This window comes from Balaenoptera ricei, chromosome 3, assembly GCF_028023285.1.
Source record: "Balaenoptera ricei isolate mBalRic1 chromosome 3, mBalRic1.hap2, whole genome shotgun sequence".
NCBI classification, from domain to species: Eukaryota; Metazoa; Chordata; class Mammalia; order Artiodactyla; family Balaenopteridae; genus Balaenoptera; species Balaenoptera ricei.
In genome coordinates this window covers 115,016,549-115,039,200 of record NC_082641.1, presented here as the reverse complement: position 1 = coordinate 115,039,200, position 22,652 = coordinate 115,016,549, and the positions used below count along the sequence as shown (strand labels likewise).

Below are 22,652 nucleotides of genomic sequence, written 5' to 3'. Positions count from 1 at the left end.
TGTGATAGAAGAATAAGCCCTCCCTTCCCATAAGCGAGTCGGCGTGGGTGGAGTAAAGAGCACGGACTAGAATCATTCGGTCCTGGGTTCTAATGCCAGCTTTGGCCTTTACATGTGTGTTGCAGGGAGACGAGGTGAGAATGGGCAAGGCCCCAACCTGTCTAGACCTTGGTATTCTCAAATGCGAAGTGGAGGTCATAGGATCACCCTCCCAGGACTTCCTGAGGCTTCACTAAGACAGTGTGTGTCTTTGTATATAGTTAGCGTCATAGAGTCGGGCACCCATGTATCTCTCCCGCCTCTTCCCCCACCCAAGTCCAGTCATCTTCTGGCTGGAAGTTATTTGTCTTGGTGGTAGTTATAACTCTCTCCCTCATCCTCAAATGCACACACCGGCACTTTCTTATTTGACCTCCTCACCGTGTTTATTCCTGTTACTTTTATGGTAATGGGAACAGTGTTTTCACTTAGCTCAGAATATTCAGATTACTTCCCTTGTACCTTCTGCACATATGCCTACCTTTGACCAGACACTCTGCTGGGAACTGCGGGTGAGTACAGATGTGACTGTTGCAGAATCCTTGCTGCGTTGGCTCAGAGTCCAGGAGGGATGACAGGCTGTGACATAGCACATAAAAGTGGAATTCTTTTAGTATAGGGCTCTGGGGACACCCCATGAAGGGGCGGTCGAACCTTCCTGGGTGGGTAGAGAGAGGATTCCACAGATGAACATATATTGGAACTGAGCCTTGGTTCTCCAGCAAAGAACATACTGGGAGAAAGGTCTTTGTCATTAAAATTCCACAGATACAGTGAATGGAAAACGTTGTCCTTTTACAAATAAGGAGAGGGGAGACTGAGCACCAGGCAAGGGCCATGTCCTAATCATCTCTGCATCCCCCCGCGTGTCTGACTCAGGGAGTGCTGAAATTGAATTTAGACCTGCCCAAGGTCACAAGGCAGGATGGAGGACAGCACACAGATCGTGTTGATTAAAAAATCTGTGTTTAGGGATTATTTTTCCCCTTTGGGTTAAAAAGACAACTTGGTTGATACTAAGTTGATCTTAGTATCAACTATTCTAGGTTGATTTTCCCTGGCTAATGCTGTGCCTTTTCAATATGTAGATTCAGTTCTTCTTTTATTTTAGGAATGGTCTAATGAATTGCATTTTAAACATATGTCCTGTTCCATTGTTTTCTTTTGTGTCTTCACAGGCTCCAGCTATGCACCTGTAGTATGTCCTTTGCCTCCTCTCTATAGCTGTCTTTTGCTCTCTAATCCTTTGTAATCCCTTATTTCCTTTCCATGTTGTTCACTCTTCTCATTTCCGGCATCCTTCTCTCTTAGTGAGTTTCCCACAGTGTCCTCCCTTGTGCTTCTTCCAATTTGGCTTCATTTTTATGATGATTTGGGTTTTTCTTTCTCCTCCTTTCCTGGGACCTAAATGCTCACATGCCATCTCCTCTGTGGTCTCTTCATCTCTTCTCTGAGTTCTTGTATACTGTTTTATTGTCTTTCTTCATAAAAGTGATTGTTTTAATTCATGGTGTCATACTCGGTACACATTTTCACCTTTTCCATTTTTCTGCTGAGTGTTCTGTGGTAAGTTTTGTTTTGCTGCTCTTTTCCATAATTTTCATACATACATATGGAAACTACATACGTATATATAAAATATCAACATGACAGAATCTTTTAAAAAATATTGGAAAAAAAATATTGGAGTAAGTTAGACCTTAATGGCCTACCTATTCAAAAGGGAGTCCTATGGATGAAGGGGGGGGGGAACCCTTCTATTTTTGTAGCCTTCACAATCCAAAAGCACTCTGCTTCAGTGTCACCAGTGACAGATGGCTTCCTGCTAAAATGGCTCCTCTGTGTTTCTTTCTGTTTCTATGAAACAGATCAGCCTCAAGAGGGTTTCTCTCATCAGCTGTCTCCGCTGCTCTTGCACTTTGGAATGCCTCTTGCCAACAGGAAGAACAACGCTGTGAGCATTTTCTGAGACCTGCTGCCCCTAGGCCACTACACTCTTTTCCTGCTTTCTTATTGGTTTTCTTCTACATGTATAGCTTCTGCTTGATCTGTGCCCTGTCCTTTCTTCAGATCCCTTAGTTTTTGCTGAACAGGAAATGCTTATCTATCACTTCAGGAGGAGTCCTTCACTTATCAGAAACATATTTTTGATATTTTTTTACTGGCCTGTCTGGACATTATACTTCCATCTGGGTGGCTTCTGCAATATTGTTCAAAGCTAGGGATTATATCTATTTTCTAGTTTTACTGAAAATGGAATTTGTGGTATTTTTTTCTGTTTACATTGTTGATTATATATGATATTTAGGAGGGGAACAGGGAAATTGCTAGCTGTGTCATGCTGCCTTATTAGATACTAGATGTCTAAACAGGCAATTGTGATCAAATATAGAAGTGTTTCTAAAAATAGAAATAATAGTAGCTACTATTTCATCTTTGTGCCAGTCACAAGGTCCTCTGTGAGTCCAGAGGAGGTCCCTTGAGGCTTGGATACCATCATCTTATCATGTCAAGTCACTATACCCATTTGTGCCCTAAGTCTTCCAGGGTAAGGTGGAGACAAATTTAGAGTGAGTTGCATAACCTGAAGAGTGAAAAGAATAGTGAGTCAGACACTGAACCTGGCAAGTCTTGGAATAGCTTAAGACACCCTTTATGGCTTCAGAAGGCAGCTCTTCCTTAGACATTGCCTTATTTATCCTGGTCCTCTATCAGTTTGTCCACTAGAAGCATGAGAGTGAAGATGCCAGGATGCGTCTGCTCCAGGCATCTCCAGGATCATTCTGTCCTGGCCTCAGTTCCAATTGGGAGTTTTCAGTTCCAGCTCCCACCTCTACCCTCTTACCCTAGACTCCAACTACAGTACCCCTGGAGGTACTGCTTGACCTTTGTCACAGGAAGAGGGTGGTGCTACCAATCTTCCAATCAGCCCCTATACCCATGTCACCATCCACTCTAGACCAGGAAGGGGAGGAGTTCTGGGGAAGGACTAAGAGGAGCTTGTGGTTTTCTGTATTTGGGCTAAATCTACTCCTGGTCCCCACCTAATCTGATGTCCCCCTCTCACCCACAAATTAAAGAGGCCATCTCAGGTTCCATACACGTCCCAGGCCATTCGCATCAGATCTCCGTCCCAAGCTACGTCCCAGGCCATTCGCATCAGATCTCCGTCCCAAGCTTGGCAGTCATGGTCTTCTGCCAATCCTTTGTGGCTTCCTGTCCCATTAAATAACAAAGTTAATGCCATGTTTAAGGGTAAAAACATACACGCATGTATTGGTTCTTTAGGTATTAAAAAAACACGGAAACTTAAATTATGTTTAAAAATGCCCAGATTTGGAAGTTGAATTTGAACAGATTACACTGGACACAAATTGCCAGTTAGGAATGGAGATTCTTCTTTTTTTAAAATTTTTTTTTAATAAGCAGATATTCATTTTTAATTCTTATTTATTCATTTATTTATTTTTGGCTGTGTTGGGTCTTCGTTTCTGTGCGGGGGCCACTCTTCATCACGGTGTGCGGGCCTCTCACTATCGTGGGCCTCTCTTGTTGTGGAGCACAGGCTCCAGACGCGTAGGCTCAGTAGTTGTGGCTCACGGGCCTAGTTGCTCCGCGGCATGTGGGATCTTCCCAGACCAGGGCTCGAACCCGTGTCCCCTACATCAGCAGGCAGATTCTCAACCACTGCGCCACCAGGGAAGCCCCAGAGATTCTTCTTATATGTACCTTAAAGATATGTTTTCTGTTATTAAAACCTCTTGCAGATACAGGCTAGTATCAGTCCTGGAATAGTAAGTGTTACCTGGTCAGAAAATGGTCCTTGGAATGCACGTAAGCATTTATATAATGTGTAAAATAATGGAATATCTTTGAGCAGATACACAGAAGATTTTATATATACACACACATTTATATGTTTGATTTTTATATATGTTTATGATTTAGAATTAGAGTGAATTATGCTAAAGTTGGTGTGTTTAATTCGAGCAGAGCTAATTTAAATATAAATCAGCTGTAAAAATCAAACAGTCACTTCATTTCAACTGGCTTCCTCATTATTTCTAAGACCTGCCTGGAATGTCTTCTTTTCAAAGTCCTCCCTGCACATGAGCCTCAGATGAGGTCCCGCCTCCTCTTAGAAGTCTTCCCTGACTGTCACCAGCCATTTGAGCTCATACATTAACAAACACAAAGTGACTTGCAGACACTGAGTCTGCCTCTCTGCGGTGGGATGACCCAGGCAGGGACTGACCTTCCCCATCCCTGCCCCTTTCCCAGGGCTCTGCCCACTCCCACTGCTCTCAGAAGTCCAGGTGGAGGCTGCATCCCACACCTTGTCCTGAAGCATCTGCCATTGCTGATTTTAGGTGAGAACAGATGTCATTTTTTCCAGCTTAGTCTTTATTAGTTGAGGACCTAGGAAATCTGGTTGGCTATGAAATCCTTTAGTAAAACTGCTGTTTTCTGCAGTACTGCTCATCTAGTCTAGTTTCCCATGTAGGGAAATGCCTACCCACTGCCTGGGAAACACAATTAAAGCCAGAGTTGGCATTTTTAACCAATATTTTGCATATTCAACATTTTGTTTTGCCCCAGAGTGTGGAAAATCTGTGGATCTTATCAGAAGCTTTAAAAGCTTATTTCATTGAGCTAACCTCCCTGCTCCAGATTATTCAGGGGGGAAAATAAGTGCTACTCCACTAATGCACATTTACAAATGTTGTGCAAGTTCTAAATGTATTTCTTTTTCCAGGTGAAGGATTATCATTAGAATCAAGAGAACCATTAAAGTCTCCTCAAATCTGGTTACTAAGAATAGTCTTAAGGGGTTTAATAGGGAAATCTATCTGTCTTTTCTTGTAGGTTGTACCATTAATTAGTTTAACTCATCTTCCTCCCAGTTTAATGTCAGTATCTTAAGCTCTTTCAAAGGTTGCTTTTTAAAAAGGATTTTATTAGTGAGCTCCTGAATAATGGGGCCCTAATTCCTTTGCTCATGCCTGTCTTTACACAAAACGATGCACTCTCTAAGGGTGAGAGAACACGCATATATATTGATGTTTTAGGCACTGAAAAGTAAAAACTGGAATTACATATAATAATGCAATTTAATCTGAGCGGGCACAACCTGGCTCAAATCTCTGTTAGATGATCTCCAATTAGAAGTGGGGATTCACCTTGTATGTGCTTTGAAAATCCCGTCAGGAAGCCCTGATTGTGTTTTCTGCCACTAAAACCTCTATGGCTGGGAGCGTATCTCTTAGCCTCCCAAGGGTAAGTGCTACCAGCCCTTGACGTTCCTCAGAAGAGGAGATGCCGGTGGCTGCCTGCCGGTTTCTGAAAGCTTCATCTTCACGGTGAATCCCTACCACAACCCCATGAGGCTGAGGCTGCTAATGTCACCATTTTACAGATGAAAAACCCGACGCTTGGAGAAGAGCAGTGACTTATGTGAAAAACAACCACTTGTACACTGGGAGCTGGTGTTCAAACCCAGGGCTGTCAGACCCAGAAGCTTGAACTCTTTTTTAATTTTTAAAAAAATTTGATTGAAGTAGAGTTGATTTACAGTGTTGTGTTAATTTCTTCTGTACAGCAAAGTGACTCAGTTATATATTCTTTTTCATATTCTTTTCCATTATGGAAAATATCACAGGATACTGACTACAGTTCCCTGTGCTCTACAATAGGACCTTATTGTTTATCCATCCTATATATAATAGTTCGCCTCTGCTAATCCCAAACTCCCAATCCTTCCCTCCCATACCTGCCTCTCCCCCCCGGCAACCACAAGTCTTTTCTCTATATCTGTAAGTCTGTTTTTGTTTTGTGGATATGTTGATTTGTGTTGCATTTTAGATTCCACACATAAGTGATACCATATGGTATTTGTCTGTCTTTCTGACTTCACAGTATTGATAATCTCTAGGTTCATCCATGTTGCTGCAAATGGCATTATTTCATCCTTTTTGATGGCTGAGTAATGTTCCATTGTGTGTGTGTGTGTGTGTGTGTGTGTGTGTGTGTGTGTGTGTGTACATACATTTTCTTTATCCATTCACCTGCTGATGGACATTTAGGTTGTTTCCATGTCTTGGCTATTGTAAATAGTGCTGCTATGAACATAGGGATGCATGTATCTTTTCGAATTATAGTTTTGCCTGGGTATACACCCAGGAGTGGAATTGCTGAATCATAAGGTAATTCTGTTTTTAGTTTTTTAAGGAACCTCCATACTGTTCTCCATAGTGGCTGCACCAATTTACATTCCTACCAACAGTGTAAGAGGGTTCCTTTTTCTCCACACCCTCTCCAGCATTTGTTATTTGTAGACTTTTTAATGATGGCCATTCTGACCGGCATGAGGTGGTACCTCATTGTAGTTTTGATTTGCATTTCTCTAATAATTAGCGATGTTGAGCATCTTTTCATGTGCCTATTGGCCATCTGTATGTAGAAGCTTGAAGTCTTAATGCAGTGCCAAACCCCTGTTTGTATTCAGGGCAGGGAGTGGGGTTCTGACCCCTGTAGTCAAGTGCGTGGTCTTTAACTTGTGGAAGGGGGTCTCCCTTGCTTATGGGGCCGGAGTAGAGGCGCAGGTGCAGGCACCAGGCGTCGTGGTGTGTGAGCAGATCAAGTGAATGTCAAATCAGGAGAACTGGGTTTGAATGTCCGTTTTACTGTTGACCATCTGTAGGACCTTGGCAATGTTGCCTAACCTCTGAGAAAGAGCAGGGGAGTATCGTATCTTACTAGCTGGCTTCAGGGGTTGTTTCATGTGAAAATACCACACGCATGATCTGGATTCCCATACTCTTCCACTTGGTGGATCCACAAACACAAATAATCTCAGAGCCGCTCGTTACCGAGTGCTGAACACTTAAATCTGTTCTAGTCCAGTCCTCCCATAATGCTGCGAGCTTGTTCTGTCATCACCTCCATTCTGCAGATGAGGAAACTGATGATTGGAAAAGTCACCTGTCCAGTCTCAGCTAGGACAGCAGAGCTGGCTTCAGAGCTCAGCTCTTTCTCCAGAGCCTAGTTACTCTCTCCTGCCTCCCTGGGATTCTTTTAAAGCAGTATGACTGGTTATTGCTCCTAAAAACCATGCTAAGCAGAATCAACCAACCCTCACCTCTTTGAGTTCCAGCTGATCAGCGCCCACGTTCTAAAGCTGTAGCCTTGCTCCTCCTCCCTGTCTTTCAAGCTCCCGTGGAGTGTAGCACCCCCTGCTCAGCGTTCCTGCACACTCCCCCCACCAGCACTGGGGCACTTGCCGCGTGCTAGATATTCAGCGGCACGAGGGACCCAGTCCCTCTTGGGAAGAGGAGGCTGAAGGCTCCCAGCAGCATGAGGATGCCAGGGTAGAAAGAAGAGGCTGGACCCTAGGCAAGGCGGTTCAGGAACACTTCCTTGAGTCGATCCAGTCCAGGCTCTGCCCAGCATCTATTTCGGCTCAGCTGGACCTTTTACAGAAGATGCTAATTGCAAACACTCTGAGTGCATCGATCCGCTGCTGCTCTGATTATCTAATTATGCACAACAGCACCTAGAAGGGCTGAAGGAGATTAGTTTGAAAGGACCAGCACCAGGTCTCCATTTCTGAGAGGCCTCCCGGCCTGCTCCAGAGAAAACTCCAGTCTGGCCCAACTCTTTAATTACCTTCAGAGGCACTAAAGTTTAAATTACATTCTTATTGTTTTCATATTAGCTTCTGCCTGAGTCCTGAGCTAAGCATTGGTGAGGCTAGGGTTGGGGAGGGAGGGTCCATATGACAGGCGGGGTGGTTTTCTCATTTGGCTCTTTAGTTGCAAGATTTCATGAGTTTCAAGAGTGTACCGGTAATTGGTTCCCTAGCAGAGGCTTACAGATATCCTATAATGCTTGCGTGTCGGATTTGCCGTTTTCAGACATACCCAATTGGGTGTTCAAATGTGGCTTCCGTTAGGATTTGTAATGCACAGACACACTCACGCTTGCTCTCTCTGTTAGATATTAACACTGTAGCTCTAAATGCAGAATGTCTACGGTCTGTCCCCACTTCTGTTTTTTACCTCATCTCTTACATATTTTTATACCTCGGATTGTTTCCTTACCTTCCCCTTTCCTAATCCTCTAAGAGGGCTTTGCAGCGTGTCATTCAGCCCCCCAAAGTCAGCAATAAGCCGAGATCAGCTTGGAATACCAGTCATCACCCTTGGGAGCACTTTTCAAAGGAGCACAGGTTTCCCAGCTCCTCTCTCTCCCCTTCCAAAGACTTTACCTCTTTTGAAACTTCCTCAGTAGCCCTTGGCTTTGTCTGAAGGAAGACAGAGGAGCCAGGGAAGAAGGGGTGATGGCGGCAGGTAGACGGTCATTCAGTGAAGGAGCGATCCGCTCTCTCCCCCAGCGGTGCTTACCTGGGCTAACTTCTCCATAGGCAAACACTCATAGATCAGAGCGCCCCCCTCCTCTCTCATGACCCCACCAGGGCTGCAGTGACCTTGTCACCGCTTTCCACCCTACGATGCTGGCCACAGTGCATCCTTCTCCATCCCGTCAGCTGGGCCACTCATGATGCACTCCGGGCTTTGTTTCAACACTGTCTGCATTCAGAGCCCATCGCGCGCTTAATACCCCTTAAAGCTTCAGGCCTTGTGGAGAGGCGAGAGAGTGCCCAGGTAGAAAAAGTGACTTCTACATTTTCTTTCCAGGGCTATATACCTTCCACAGAGGCTGCGTGTGCCTTATGCACACTTGCTTATTGCATTCTGTTCATATATTCCAAACAGACAGGGAAAGCCCACTGGGAGAGCCCTTACCGGGGCCCTTCTCTGCCCGAGCGCTGTGCTTTCCTTGGGGAGGGAACTGTCTTCCTGCACATTTGGAGTAATGCAGTGGCCCTGTACTTTCCTCTAATGAAGGCCCAGTGGCTGCACAGGTGACACATGCCTCTGGGAGCATAGCAGGAAGGCAGCAGGCCGGACGCAGTCCCTCCAAAGATCCACTGTTCTCACAGCAGAGCTGATGAAGGTGGGAGCCTGCACGCTCCCCGCTCCTCTGATACTCAGCTAGCTTCCTCCCGTGCGCTCTGCTGGCAGAGCTTCCTTTACCTGTGAGGGCCTGATGTTTCGATTTTTTTCAACCCAGAGCATCATGGACCAAGAATATTAATTGTCTCAGTTAGTACTGGCTACCCACAAGCCCAGTCAATCCAAAAAGCTGGTCCAGGACCCAGGGGCAGCCCAGCAAGATAACAGCCGAGATCCAAATCCTGTCTCTGCCACTTGATAGCTGTTTGACTTGGGGATTTTATAACCACTGTGTTCATGTTTTCTTTCAATACATATATTTTGAACAACAATTATGTATCCATCCTTATGGTAAGTGCTGGGAATATCAGGTGTGGGGAAATCAGACCAATCCCTCCCATCATGGAGCTTTTCCACCTGGAGGAAGGCAGCTATATATTACAACCTGAATCTCTTGGACTTGTATTGACCCACGTACAAAATAAGGAGAGGAGAGATGTCATTCTTTATATCCCAGGCATCTCCTCAGGCTTTTTTTTTGAAAAAGCAGAAGAATAAAATTCTAACGTGTTATGCAGACAATTGGGAAATGGGAAAGGGAACATACATTTATCAAGTCCCTGCTGTATGCCAGTAACTGTGAGCTATGTTTTATTGATAGTGTCTCATCTTACTCCATACAGTGAGGCTATGAGCTAAGCTTTATTACGCCATTGTGCAGATGGACGGACTGAAGTTTACAAAAGGCAGCAAGAGCACTGTTATACCCAGTTAATAAGTATGCGTTGAGAGCATTCTTTTTTATTTGTTTATTTATTTATTTATTTTTGCCTGTGTCGGGCCTTTGTTGCTGCACGTGGGCTTTCTCTAGTTTCGGCGAGCGGGGGCTACTCTTCGTTGCGGTGCGCGGGCTTCTCATTGTGGTGGCTTGTCTTTGTGGCGGTGTGCGGGCTTCAGTAGTTGTGGTGTGTGGGCTCAGTAGTTGCGGCTCATAGGCTCTAGAGCTCAGGCTCAGTAGCTGTGGCGCACAGGCCTAGTTGCTCCGCGGCACGTGGGATCTTCCGGGACCAGGGCTCGAACCCGTGTCCCCTGCAGTGGCAGGCGGATTCTTAACCACTGCGCCACAAGGGAAATCCCATTCTTTATGCCAGGAGCTGAGGGCATAAGGTGCTGGGCCGCAAGGGCTGAGCCAGCCTCGGGGCATGTTTTGTGCTGCTATGATCTAGAAGGGGAGATAGATAGACACTGAGCCAGACGTTACAGGTGTGCTGAGTGCCATCTGAGGAGCAACACTTCGAAAGCATTATAAACGGGAAAACTCACCTGGTTTGAGGGTTAGAGAAGTCGGAGAGAAAATACCTTTAAAGCAGAGATCTGGTGGAGAACAGGCATTAGCAAGACAAAGAGAAGAGATGTGCTCCAGGGGGAACAGGTGTGTGGAAAGGACAGTGAGGGCAGAGCCTGGAGGCCGAGGAGGAGAGACTAGAGAGGGATCACATAGAGGAGTTTGGGTGAGCAACTGGGAACCTCTGGAGTAGCTAAGTGGGGAAGCGACTTGATCAAATCTGCATTTTAGAAAGATCACTTTGGCTGCTGTTCGGCGAAGGGAACGTGGGAGCAGGACGGGGAGACCGATTAGGAGCCTGTTACCGTTGTCTTGGTGGTGGGAGGTCATGGTGGCACTATGGGCTGGCAGTGGGCTAGCAAGAAGCAGGCAACTTTGCGCGGGAGTCCAGGACATCAGGCCCAGGTGTTTGCCCTGAGGCTCTGAGGGCCATTCTCTGACTACGGGAGGAGGCGGGGATTGGGGTCAGTGGATCTCCGAGACGCCGCCAACACACCAGTCATGCTGGGCAGACTGAGATCATGGAAGGAAGGTGGAGACTAACCTGTAGGAACAGGAAGGCAGATATGGAAAGACTGAGGAAGAGGATGCTGGGCAGAGACGACTGGGAGGATGATAGCAATTAAAACTGAGCTGAAGCCAGGGCTGGGGGCGAGAGGGGAGAGAATGGAGAGTAGGAGGGCAGGGCGCTGACTGCGCCCACCACTTGGCGAAGCTAAGGTAGTGGACAGGGATCCAGTCCTGGCCTCTGTGACCGACCCAGATCCCTTCCCAAGGCAGAAGCATCTTTCCCTCTGACGATCTGATGCCGGTTGCCTGAGGACCTTGCTTCTCTCACCAGAAGTGGAGAGACCGTCAGACACCCATCTAGAAATCACAGGAGTTGCCCACCTCCAGGCAGAGTGTGAGACGGCAGGTGGATGTGGTCTTATGGTTTCCTCCACACAGAAATTACTTTTCCCCCAGGAAGGAACCGAGTGTGTGAGAGGTACCCTTCGGGTCCCCTCTTTCTCAAAGTGTTAATCCTCCTTTCCGACCTTTATCAGGGGCTGTAATAGGCATCTTAAAAGGCAAGCGCTTTTCTCCCATTGCCAGCCTGTTATGGCTAGAATACCAAATCTGAGCAAATAGTTCTCTGTGTGCTGTCGTCTTTGATTATTTTTTTTCTCTGGGATATATCTGGCTCCAGGCAGACTGTGCCTGACTTTCTCCTTGTAAGGACCATTCGGTTGAGGACACTGTGAATGAAAAGGGCCCAGTAATTGAGCGCCTCCTATCTCCGATTCAGCTCTCTGATCTCTCTCTACCCAGGCCAGTGGCGTCCTGCTTGAGGACTTCTCCCTGAGCGACAGATTTCCTCCTTCAAGACTCCAGCCCCTGATTCCATCAGCCATCCAAAGCCTGTGTACTTTGGGAAGTCGGCTGGGAATTCAGCCGTCTTCTAAAGATATAGATTAACTGCACATCTGTCAGGGTTTAGTTAAACATGACTGACTAATTTATCCTGCAGTGTGAGATGGGGATTCATTTCCTTTGCAAGTTGACTTGGCAATTTTCTCTGCTCAAAGAACATTTAGAATAGATGGTGTGCGTGGCAATCAGGAAGAAATAGATGCTATTAATTTTCCATTTTCCAAATGTGAGATTGACTGTAGAGCCCATTCTCCTCGGAAAAGCAGACCACATCCTCTCCTGTTTAGAGCTGTGCACTGTCTGAAAAGTCAGAAAAGAGGGCCTTCTATTCCCCAGAGGGTCTGATTTGGGGCCGATAAGCATGTTAGTGGGGGCCTGCGCCCGGGGGCCAGTCCTGGTACCTGGCAGAGCCGTGTGGCGCCTCCATCAGCCACAGTTCCTCCTCCTCCTATTTGTGCACGTGGCTCAGCATGAGATGCGGGTTCCCAGCTTGAGCGAGCTTGTGATCTCCTTCCTCAGCTAATCTCCACAGATTGGAGGGAAGGACGGGAGGCACAGGCTTGCGTGTCAGGATATCATGATGGACCTCCAAAAGCTGGAAATCCCAAAGGGATAGCTAACTTCATCCAGCGCTCGCCATACAACGTTCTGCCGTGCTGGAAATAGTCTGTATCTGCGCTCTCCCAGATGGAGTCATTCGCTAGCTAGCCGAGTGTGACTACTGAGCACTTGGAATGGGGTGGGTGCAACTGAGGAGCTAAATGTTGACTTTTATTTCATTTTAGTTAATTTAAATGAAAATAGCCACATATGGCTCATGGTAACTGTGTTGGATAGCACAGGTATCTGTGTTCACCTGTTTCCTGTGTGGCCAAAGCCAGTTGTGTTTAGGTATATTTGTCTTACTGGTTTTCTGAATGCTGTTCTATTTGCTCTAAACTTACCGATAAGATGTCAATTTAAAAATAAAAACAATCGTAGAGGTAATAAAAATCATAGCTGGCACATGCTGAGTAATTACTATATACCATGTGCTTTGCTAAGCCCCCTAACACACCTCATCTAATTTATAGTCACATAATGATACCCTGAGTTTACGGGTGACGAAACGGAGGCGCTGAGGGGTTAAGTGGCTGGCTTGAGTCACCCAGCCAGTGGTCCAGCTGGGATTCACAGCAGGCAGTGAGACCCCAGAGCCCTTATATACCCTGCTGCCTCTCCAGACGGTCCTCAGTGCCATTGCCTGCCTGGTGTTTTAAGATACAGTCGTGTCCTGGTTGTTGAATGCCAGGTATTGTCTTGAGGTCATTAGCAACCTGGGTATAAACAATGGCCACACACTCCATGCTTTACAGAGTTTAGCTCTGGCTCCTGGCTGGAAGGAAGGAAGCAGACATGAGTGCACTGAGGTTGCACAGACCCAGTGTGGGTCTGCTCACCACCTCCCCTCAGATGGAGGGCAAGAGAGTCCTTTCCTGCCTGAAGGCTGGGAGGTTTGGCTCTTGTTCTCCATCAAGGACCAAGCCCCAGGCTCAGGAAAGATGGGCTTTCCTGAAAGCAGACATGAACTATAAAAATGAGGAGAGGCTCTGCATAGTATTGTCTCCTGGAGGGGATTCATCCCTTTGTAGCTCAGATGGGGGCTGGTCACCTCAGTTGAGTGAGAGCCCGCACTTAGTGAAGGCTGGATGGGAGTTTGAGTGAGACCCTCTGCTCATCCGTCACTACCCCCGTGCCTTCCGCTGGGGTCTCTCCGCACTGATAGGTTCTAGCCTTAATCTACATCTTGTCAGCACCGTGAGACATTCAGAACCTGGCTCTGCATTGTAATGTGGCTTGCTTGGCTTCACAGCCTGACTCCTGCAGCTTTAGAATTTGGGAAAACTGACAGTTGTGGGGTTCACTTCTTATTTACTGAGGCTTTACCTCCTCAGTTCTCTAATTCCTGTCCCTCCAGATGCAAACAACTGCTAAATGCATTGCTGGTTTTTCTGCCTCTTGGGAGTGGCCCACTGCCTGGACCCCTTGTCAGAATTCTCAGCACCCAGAATTAGGGTAAAATCAGGCAGCTAGGGAAAGTCAGCTCCCTCCTCTGCACCATTGTCTCTCCTTTGGGGATTTCTCTCCTCCAGTCTTAGCTCTCTATGAGACTGTCAAATAGCCTGCACCCACCTACCCATCCACCCATCTGGATTTTCTTCTTGTTCTCAGGAGTATTCGTTGGCCTTGCTCTGTCATACCCTAAAAGATGAGCCGGATAGCTAAAGATGGGCTGCACACAGAAAGGACTCTTCCAGGGACAATGCATCATCTGTCCACAGGGGAAAGTCAAGTCAGTCTGTTCAAAGGCCGGCAACATAAGCCACATCCACAAACCCAAACATGGGCTAAAGCAAACTTGAGAGTCGCTCTTACTGGGATCTTGTGGTGTCCCAGGCAGCCTTTCCCTAAGAGCATTAGCTGTTCCTAAATGTTAATCTCGTGGCATGAGTTCAGTGGAAAACATCTTCTCTAGCAACTGCAATAGCAAGTTTGATCGGGTTAGCAAAAGGGACCCGTGACGGTCTTTGGAGGCTGGTGCATGATCGCGAGGCCATCCCAGCTTGCTTTCAGAGCGCCAAGGCAGTCCAAGTTCAGTTGTGCGTGGTGCTGCTTGCCATGGGCGTCTCAGCTCTCACTTTGTCATACTCTGTACCTGTGAGAGCAGCATCTTCGGGGCGTTTTCACAGTGGCGTAAGGAGCTGTATCCTGGTTGGAGAGGAAGGTCTGTTAGGAGCATCCCACGTTGAGAGTAGAGAGCTCAAAAGAGGAGAAGGCCCAGGGACTCACTGTTTCTTCCATCTGCTTTTCTCCAGCCTGCACGGACAAGGAGTTGAGGAACCTCGCGTCCCGGCTCAAAGACTGGTTTGGAGCCCTTCATGAGGATGCAAACAGGGTCGTCAAGCCCACCAGCTCCGACACAGCCCAAGGCAGTAAGACCGCTTTACTCTCGCTAATTTATCTCATTTTAAACACCACATTCCCTCCTCAGTTATTGGATGTCGTTGATGGACCACCCCGAGATGCGGTTGTTAAAAGAAACACTAAGTTAAACGTATACACTGACTTGAAATATGCCCCCGTTTCAGAAACATTAAAATATGGAGGAGAGGGAAATGCCTTAGAATCAAGAAAATACTACAACAACTTATGTTTTTTAAAGTCTGCTTGCAAAATTATCATGTGTTTAGTACAGTCCTGTTGGAAAATACATTTAAGTATATGTAAAGATACCAAAACAACAAACTACTGTGTATAAAACAGATAAGCAACAATATACTATATAACATAGGGAATTATAGCCATTATCTTGTAATAACCTGCAAAAATACTGCATCACTATGCTGTACACCTGAAACTAACACAATATTGTACATCAACCACACTTCAATTAAAAAATGTATAGAAACACACCATTTTAACAACTGTAAGCACGTCGTGGCATGGCATATACTTCAAATGTTTCCTTGCCACGTAGAAAAAAATATTTATGTCTGTGTGTGTATGTATACACACACACACACTTTACAGACTGTCTTACGGCCTTCTTTTATCATCCAGCAATACACTATGACTATCTTTCTAGGCTGTTGAGTAGTATTCTGCCTTGTAATCACTATATAGAATCTCAGTGTATAGATACAACATAATTTATGTAATTAGACCTTTATTTGGGAGGTTTGAAGTTGTTCCTAATGTTCAGCTATTATAAGCAACACGGTAGCAAACATCTTTGATAACTTAGCTTTATGGACGTTAATCAGATTGCATTTTGTTTTCCATAGATAAACTCCCAGACAAGTGTTCCCTCCGCCATCACTGAACTGGCAGAGACCATACCCAGAGCCTCTCCATAAGCTGGAGAGAAAACTCAGAGTAGGTCTGCCTGTTTGTACCTTGACGGAGCCTCTCACTGCCTTTAACGCAAAGGCCATTAGGGGCGAGCTCGTGCACACTGTGGCCGATTGGCACAGAACGGCTTACTCAACAATACAGTTGTTGAGATGCGTGGAGCTTTGCCACGGCCTCTTCTGTGTAGAGATTTTTATATTGATTTGTCAAACTATAAAAACACACGTAATTTAAAGCAGAGAGTATTTCACCCCATCCCTGATGCCACACTTGTGTGGACAGGATTTCTGAATGTAACGCTCCTGGATTGAACTAAGTAGGTAAGAAGTGATACTGGCAATTGGTGGGACCCAGAGTTTAACCAGCATCTGGTCCTCAGCCCAAATTAGAATGATCTTCTTAATTTCGGGTTTATCCTTTGCTGTTCATAGCCATCTAGAGATACTAGTAGAGAATGTTGATACTAGTGGACAATTCTTTCACCAGTTTGGATCTTTTTTACCTTAAGGGAGAGGTAGATTCTGGGAAGCAAATGCTAAGTGTCCAAAGAGTGGGTCCTGGGGTTGTATCTGTGGGAAGGGGGATGTAAGAGTCTTTCTTTCCATCCCCGCCAAAGGTTTCCTTGGGAGTTTGTGGACAGTTAATTCACAGATAGATAGATAGATAGTCTCTAGAAGCTTTTCCCAGGGATCTTCCAGGAGCCGCTGAGTCCCTGGGCTTTCTGAACAAAAACCACGGAACCCTAGAAGTGCCATGAGCTCGGGGCCAGCCAGAAGGGCTGCTCTGTTCCCCTGGATATCAGATGCAGGTGCCTCTTTTCTAGAGCCTTCCAAATAGGTGTGGGTAGGCTTGACCTTAGCCTACTGCCCAGCCAGCTTGGCACTTCTTTTCGGTGGTCAGTCAGCAGTATTAAAATTTCCCTTTCCTGTGTATTAAAATGGTAATATCCTACAACATTGACGCATATTACATAAAATATTCTGTACAAAAGTGTGGAGCCATTTAGTGTCAGAGTCAATTATCTTCCTTTATTCAGTCGCCCCTGAGGACATCATCATCACAGAGATTGTTCAGTCATGACCTTCAGTCAAAGAAGAGGCCAGATGATGTTCCATAGTCTCTCTTCTTGAAAATCAGGATCTTTTCTAAGATGTGCTTTAAGATATCAAAAGGTATAAATTTAAAAATGGAAAGATTTTTTCATGTTGGAACGGGTAAGTAAACTTCGCAGTAGCTGGAAAACTTCTCTCAACAGGTTCTTCTGTGGAGCACCTGCTGTGTGCCTGTACTGGCTGAGGCTACTGAAGGGAACAAGAGAGGCTTTGCCCTCAGGAGCTTAGGGTCTAATTTACAGGCACCGACAATGAGGGGAAGCACAGGCTTCTGTGAGAGCTCAGGGGAGAAGGTGCAACACTTAGGCTACTGGCTTCTGGACGGCAAAGACCCTGTTGTAAAGATGCTACTTGAAAGGGTGGGCACGCTTTGCTCTCTGTCTTACATCCTGCTGACTAAGCAGGGGTCCCTGGTGAGGCACATAGAGCCTGATGAGCAGGCTGTAGGTTAGAACCCTAGAGGGTCAATCGATCCCATCAGGATCCTCAGTGACAGTCACTGCAGCAGCCCTGGCATTGCTCATCCCTAAACTTGGCGCCCAAGCCAACTGGATGTCCTCAGGGTAGGAGGCGCCTGTGTCATGCGAAGCAGAGGCAGCCCTGGGAGAGGAGGGACTGAGAATGTAGACTCGGGGTTGGGCCACCTGGGCTTGAATTCCAGCCCCACAATTGTATGACCTTGAGCAAGTAACTTTTAAATCTTGAGCTTCTTGTCTGTAATCCATAGGGAGGATAGAAGCATCATCTCTTAGGGCTGTTATAAGGATTCAGTGAGATAATTAAGTATCAAATGCTGAGAAGAGTGCCTTCAGTAACACAAAAGTGAACTCTTTTCATCATATTTCTGGGGAAAATAAAACCAGTCCTAGAAATCCAGATTATGGAATAATTTAACATTGCCCGGTGCTTTGATTCCGAAAGAAAGATGAGTTTTACATGTGGGGCATGCCTTCTCTGGGGTTTGTCTACAGTATACTCAGTATCCCGAGTGTTAAGCCAAGTGTTATTATTCGAGTGCATACAGTTTCCACTGTAGAAACAAATAATTCTTTAAGAAAACCAACCCTCCTCCCCGCACCCCGGGAAATAAATAAAAAAGAAATAATTTTCTGAGTCATACATGATTCCATGTCATGTATCTCTTGAGGGGATTGCAGAAAAGAAAAATGGGGAACAGAGGCAGGTACCCTGGCTTGTTTTCCCATTAATGTTCAGACTGCTTGGATTGAACAGTCCTTTGGGATATAATCAGTGCTTCTGGATTATGCCACAGAGTTTCATCTCACTGCCATCCTTTTACGATAGTTGTTTTGTTTTGGTTTTTCAAGTAGTTTTTTTCCCTCAATATAAAAGCATAGTTTGCAGTATTATCCTTTAGTCCTCTTACTCACCACGTTTGTACTCTTCCTTTCAGGCATCCCCTGTTTTAAGCAAGTCTGGTAAATGAAAACCCCTATTTACAGCACAGATAAATTAGCATTGGGGATTTATTCCCTTTAGAACGTATTCTCCTCAAAAGCTGACTTCTGTTTTAGCACATTTTAGATTGTTTCATTTAAAAACCAACCAACCACCACCACATGTTCTGGTAGAGGGCTGCTGAGACTGTACCCGTGGAGGGGGAAAGCATCAGGGGAGCAGGTGGCGAGAGCGGGCTTGGTGGCAGCTGAGACATGTCCTTCCCTCTACAGGGTTTGACACCAGCATCCTTCCCATCTGCAAGGACTCCCTGGGCTGGATGTTCAACAAGTTGGACATGAACTATGACCTCCTGCTTGACCACTCAGAGATCAACGCCATCTACCTGGATAAGTACGAGCCCTGTATCAAGCCTCTCTTCAATTCTTGTGACTCCTTCAAGGATGGCAAGCTCTCTAACAATGAGTGGTGCTACTGCTTCCAGAAGCCTGGAGGTAAGGCAGGAGGGAGGTGGGGCCCAGAGGGCAAGGCCACCATGCTGTGCAGGGAAGGGCCCCCTATCACGTACTGGGGAGATAGGGATCAGCAAGCAGAAAGACACAGCTAGAGAATAAAGCAAACGCTCTTTTCTCCTCATTGACCTCCACTTTCAGCATGGTAGGGAAAACCCGGGAGCATAATTAAGGAGTGTGTTATTCCACTCCTCCTTTTAGGAAAATCTTTTAACTGTTGTGCCTCAGCTTTTCCATCTGTAAGACGGGCGTAGGAACCTTTGCTACATAATTCCCAAAGTCAGTGTAAGATCCTTAATGTCTTTGTTTTTTGTACATTTTCTTCAGATTAGGTTCTTATGTGTTTCTGTTTTTAGTAGGAACTCTCTCTATACTAAGACATTGGAATTGGTCTCATCATATGTATTGCAAATAGATTTTTTTCCCCAAATTTGACTATGTGCGTTTTTGCTAGGGTGAAATTTAAAATTTTAAGATAGTCAAATTTCTCCATCTTTTATTTTGGGGCTTCTTAGAAGCCATAAGGCTTACGTTAAGCTTAGAAAGGCATTTCCCACTGTGAGATAGTCAAGCAATTCTCTTTTGTTTTCTTTAGTACCTTTGTGGGGTTTTGTTTGTTTATTGAAGTCTTTTATCACTTTAGTTTTTTGTGTGTGTGCAGTCAAGTAGGGTCCCAGCCCCGATCCCTTGAGATGGTTGTCCACTTGCCCATTTGTCATTTATTGACTAACCCATCTTTCTCCCACTAGTTTGAAATGCTTCCTCTATCATATATAAAACTCCTATATGCTCTATCTGTCTATTCCTGGGTGCTCTGTCCTACTAGTTGACATGTTTTATTATTTAGTGGACCACTCTCTCCTACCATTAATCTTTTTTCAGAATATTGTTATATGTCCTATATGTTTGAACTCTTTGAATTTTATAATCAGTTCATTCAATTAAAAAAACACTTACTGGTATTTCTTTTAGAATCAGGCAAAATTAGATTAATCTAGAGAGAGTTGATAGCTATATAATATTGAACCCTTTTATCCTAGAACAGGATTTGTCTGTTAACCAGCAAGCTACAAGTTTTGTTTTCACAGATGTTATACTTCCCTTGTGTTTATTGTTGTTGCCAGTATAGACAAAATCCATTTTTTCCCATTATATTTCCTCACTGGTGATTGCTTCACTATTAAATTTGTTCCCGGCCACCATACTAAATCCTCACTTTATTTATGATAGTTCTTCTGGTTGGTTTCCTTGAATTTTTCAGGTGTGCAGTCATATTATCTGCAAATAGTGATAATTTTTTCTCTTTTCAATTTTTATACCTCATTTCTTTCTAATCACATCAGGTAGTTCTTCCAAATCGATGTTAAATAATAGCCATGCTTTTTACTTCAGTAGGAATGCTTGTGGTGGTTCAGCATTAAGCTTAATGATAGCTTTGGGCTTGAGTTCATACAAATTCATGTGGCTTTAGCTCCAGGTTGAGGCTGAGTGAAGTGAAGCCTCATTGCTAATACTTCACCTGGAGGTGTCATGCCGGGGCCCCGAGAGGGAAGTAACTGCCTTAACCACGAGACACAGCTGAGCCCCTAGCCACATGCGATGTCTCCAGATAGGCTGCCCTTTCAGCAACTGTGGGAGGGAGCCAGGACCCACCTATGGAAAAGAATGGCATCTAGGAGGAGTTGAGCAAAATAATTTGTTGTCGTTCTTTCTTATTTTGTGTACTTCTCCCCTTTAGCTATAGGCCATAGGTATTCATAGTTTGTATTTTTATTATGGTTAATTTGTAGATATTCTACATTTAAGGATCTGGGTACCTCTTTGGCCCAATAAAGCTTTTAAAGAGCACTTTTAAACTCTTGGTGTTGACTGGTTTTGAGATCATTCTTTATTGCCAAGTTTTAGAAGTTTTTTCAGAAGTTCTCATGGGAATTAGTCTTTGAATGTTTGAAAATATATAAATTTCCTTTATACAGAAGCAAAGATGCTAAGTATAAACTTCCTGGAATCATAGTTTGCTTTCTTGATACCTTAACGTTATTCTCCTAGCCCTGGATGTAGTTACTGAAAGAGTGAACCCATACGCATTTTTCTCCCTTTTGGTGGTGTTGTGACCATTTTGCCTGGAAGCCAAAAGGATTCTTTACCTTTCACGGATATGAACTTCCTTGGACATGTTTTAGTTTTGCTCAGGCTATATCATCAATCAATCGCTTTTTCCTGAGACATGTTATGCTCTTTTGAGCTCTAGAATTAAAACTTTTTTGTCCCACGTGTTTAGTCTCCTCATCAGTCACATGGACGTTTCACATCAGTTTTGTTGCTTCAGATATAGCCTTCCTTTCTTTAACGGCTTAATTTTCCTCTTTTTATGTCATTTATATCCTTGAGCTTTTGTATCATCTGTGCATTAAAATACTTGTAGACGGTCTTTTTTCATTAGAATTTTTGGTAAATATTTTCTTCTCAGCAGCATACATTTTCTGTTACAAATTTTTCATCTGAAGTTTTTTCTTGTTCGTTCCTCTCTTTTTCTTGCAGCATTTTGAGTAGGTCTCAGTCTTGATTCATTTTTACTTATCTTTCAATAAGTAGAGTTTTTAAAATTACTATAGGACAGTTTGAGAAAGGGGCTTGACAATTAATTAGAAACTCTCTTCCTAGCCTAGTAAACTGGGCGAGTGTTTATGATTGTGATGCTTCTTCAGGAGCAGTCTTCTAAACGCCTAAAGATTTTTTCTCCGTATTTCTTCATAGTGAGATGAGCATTTCCATTTGTACCTACCTCATATGGTGACTGTAAAGATTAAATTAATTAGGAGAAAGTTCTAAAACATTCACTGGTGCATTCTGAGAATTCAGTGAAAAATGTTCATTATTTGCTATAGATGCCACTTTTAATCATCAAAGATGGAGTTTGGGCTCTTTTTTGTTGGTTTCAGGTGGTATCTTTCTCCTGTACTCTGAAATCATCATAAACCCAGAAGTCAAAAACATGTATTTGGTAGTCAGTTTCTCTCAAGGAATGAGCAGCAAGACCAGGTGGCATTGTGAAATCCGAAGGGTAACAGAGGTAAATAGGCAGTCAGGTACCTTCTGCAGACCCCACACTTGTGCTTACAGAGGTAGGGTAAGTGCCCTGAGAATCCAAATGTCATGGTCTTTGCTGGAGAACCATGAGCAGATAGCAGAGCCACAGCATCTGCAAAGGCCGGTCACAGTAAAATTAAGATTAGTGAGGTCGCCTTTCTTTTTGCTTGGAGTGGAAGTCAAAAGGGTACCCCACACTTTCATATGCCCTACTTTAGCCATGTGGCTCCCACTGTATCAGCCCTTCACTTGAGAATGGACAGTTTTGAGCTCGTTTGTAATAACACATGTTTGTTTTATCACTGAAGACTTGGAGGCTGAGAGACAGAAAGAGACAGGCCCAAAGTACTTACCTAGGAGGTGGCAAAGCCCAGAGTTAAGGTGTCACCGTTCTGTCCCTCTGGATCTCTTCTGTATCTTCATAGTTGTCCCTTGAGGCCTGTGCTTTACTTTCCTGGGGTAGTGAGCCATGAGGTTGGAAGTAGCCATTCTAATTGTCTTTCTATACTGCAGTAAGACCTGGGGTAGATTAAGTATTTGTCACAGTCTGTGGATTCAACACACGTACCCACTAGTAACCTATCATCATCCTGGTTCTCACCTCATAGAAGTCTTGGCTGATAAGAGACATTTTTTCCTTTATATAAGGAAGTAAATAATGAAATCACTGATGAGACACTTGTTATTTGCTTGAATGGGTGGTGGGAAGAAAGATTCCTATACAGTGCAAGTAGCCCCCCAATACTATTTTAAGTACCTAGTGGTATAAAATGTTGTTTTTTAAAAATGAGTGCCACTAATGGCCTGAATTTGTTTT

General features: G+C 44.7%; 1 protein-coding gene across 1 annotated transcript in view; it reads left to right on the top strand.

Annotated features, from left to right (window-relative positions):
* The window catches only part of SPOCK1 (SPARC (osteonectin), cwcv and kazal like domains proteoglycan 1), a 556,485-nt gene that overhangs the window by 520,689 nt on the left and 13,144 nt on the right, over positions 1-22,652 (top strand). The window contains exons 7-8 of the mRNA XM_059917154.1: positions 14,667-14,783; positions 18,506-18,727. Coding sequence (XP_059773137.1) covers positions 14,667-14,783; positions 18,506-18,727 — 339 coding nt within the window. The remainder of the gene's footprint in view (positions 1-14,666; positions 14,784-18,505; positions 18,728-22,652) is intronic.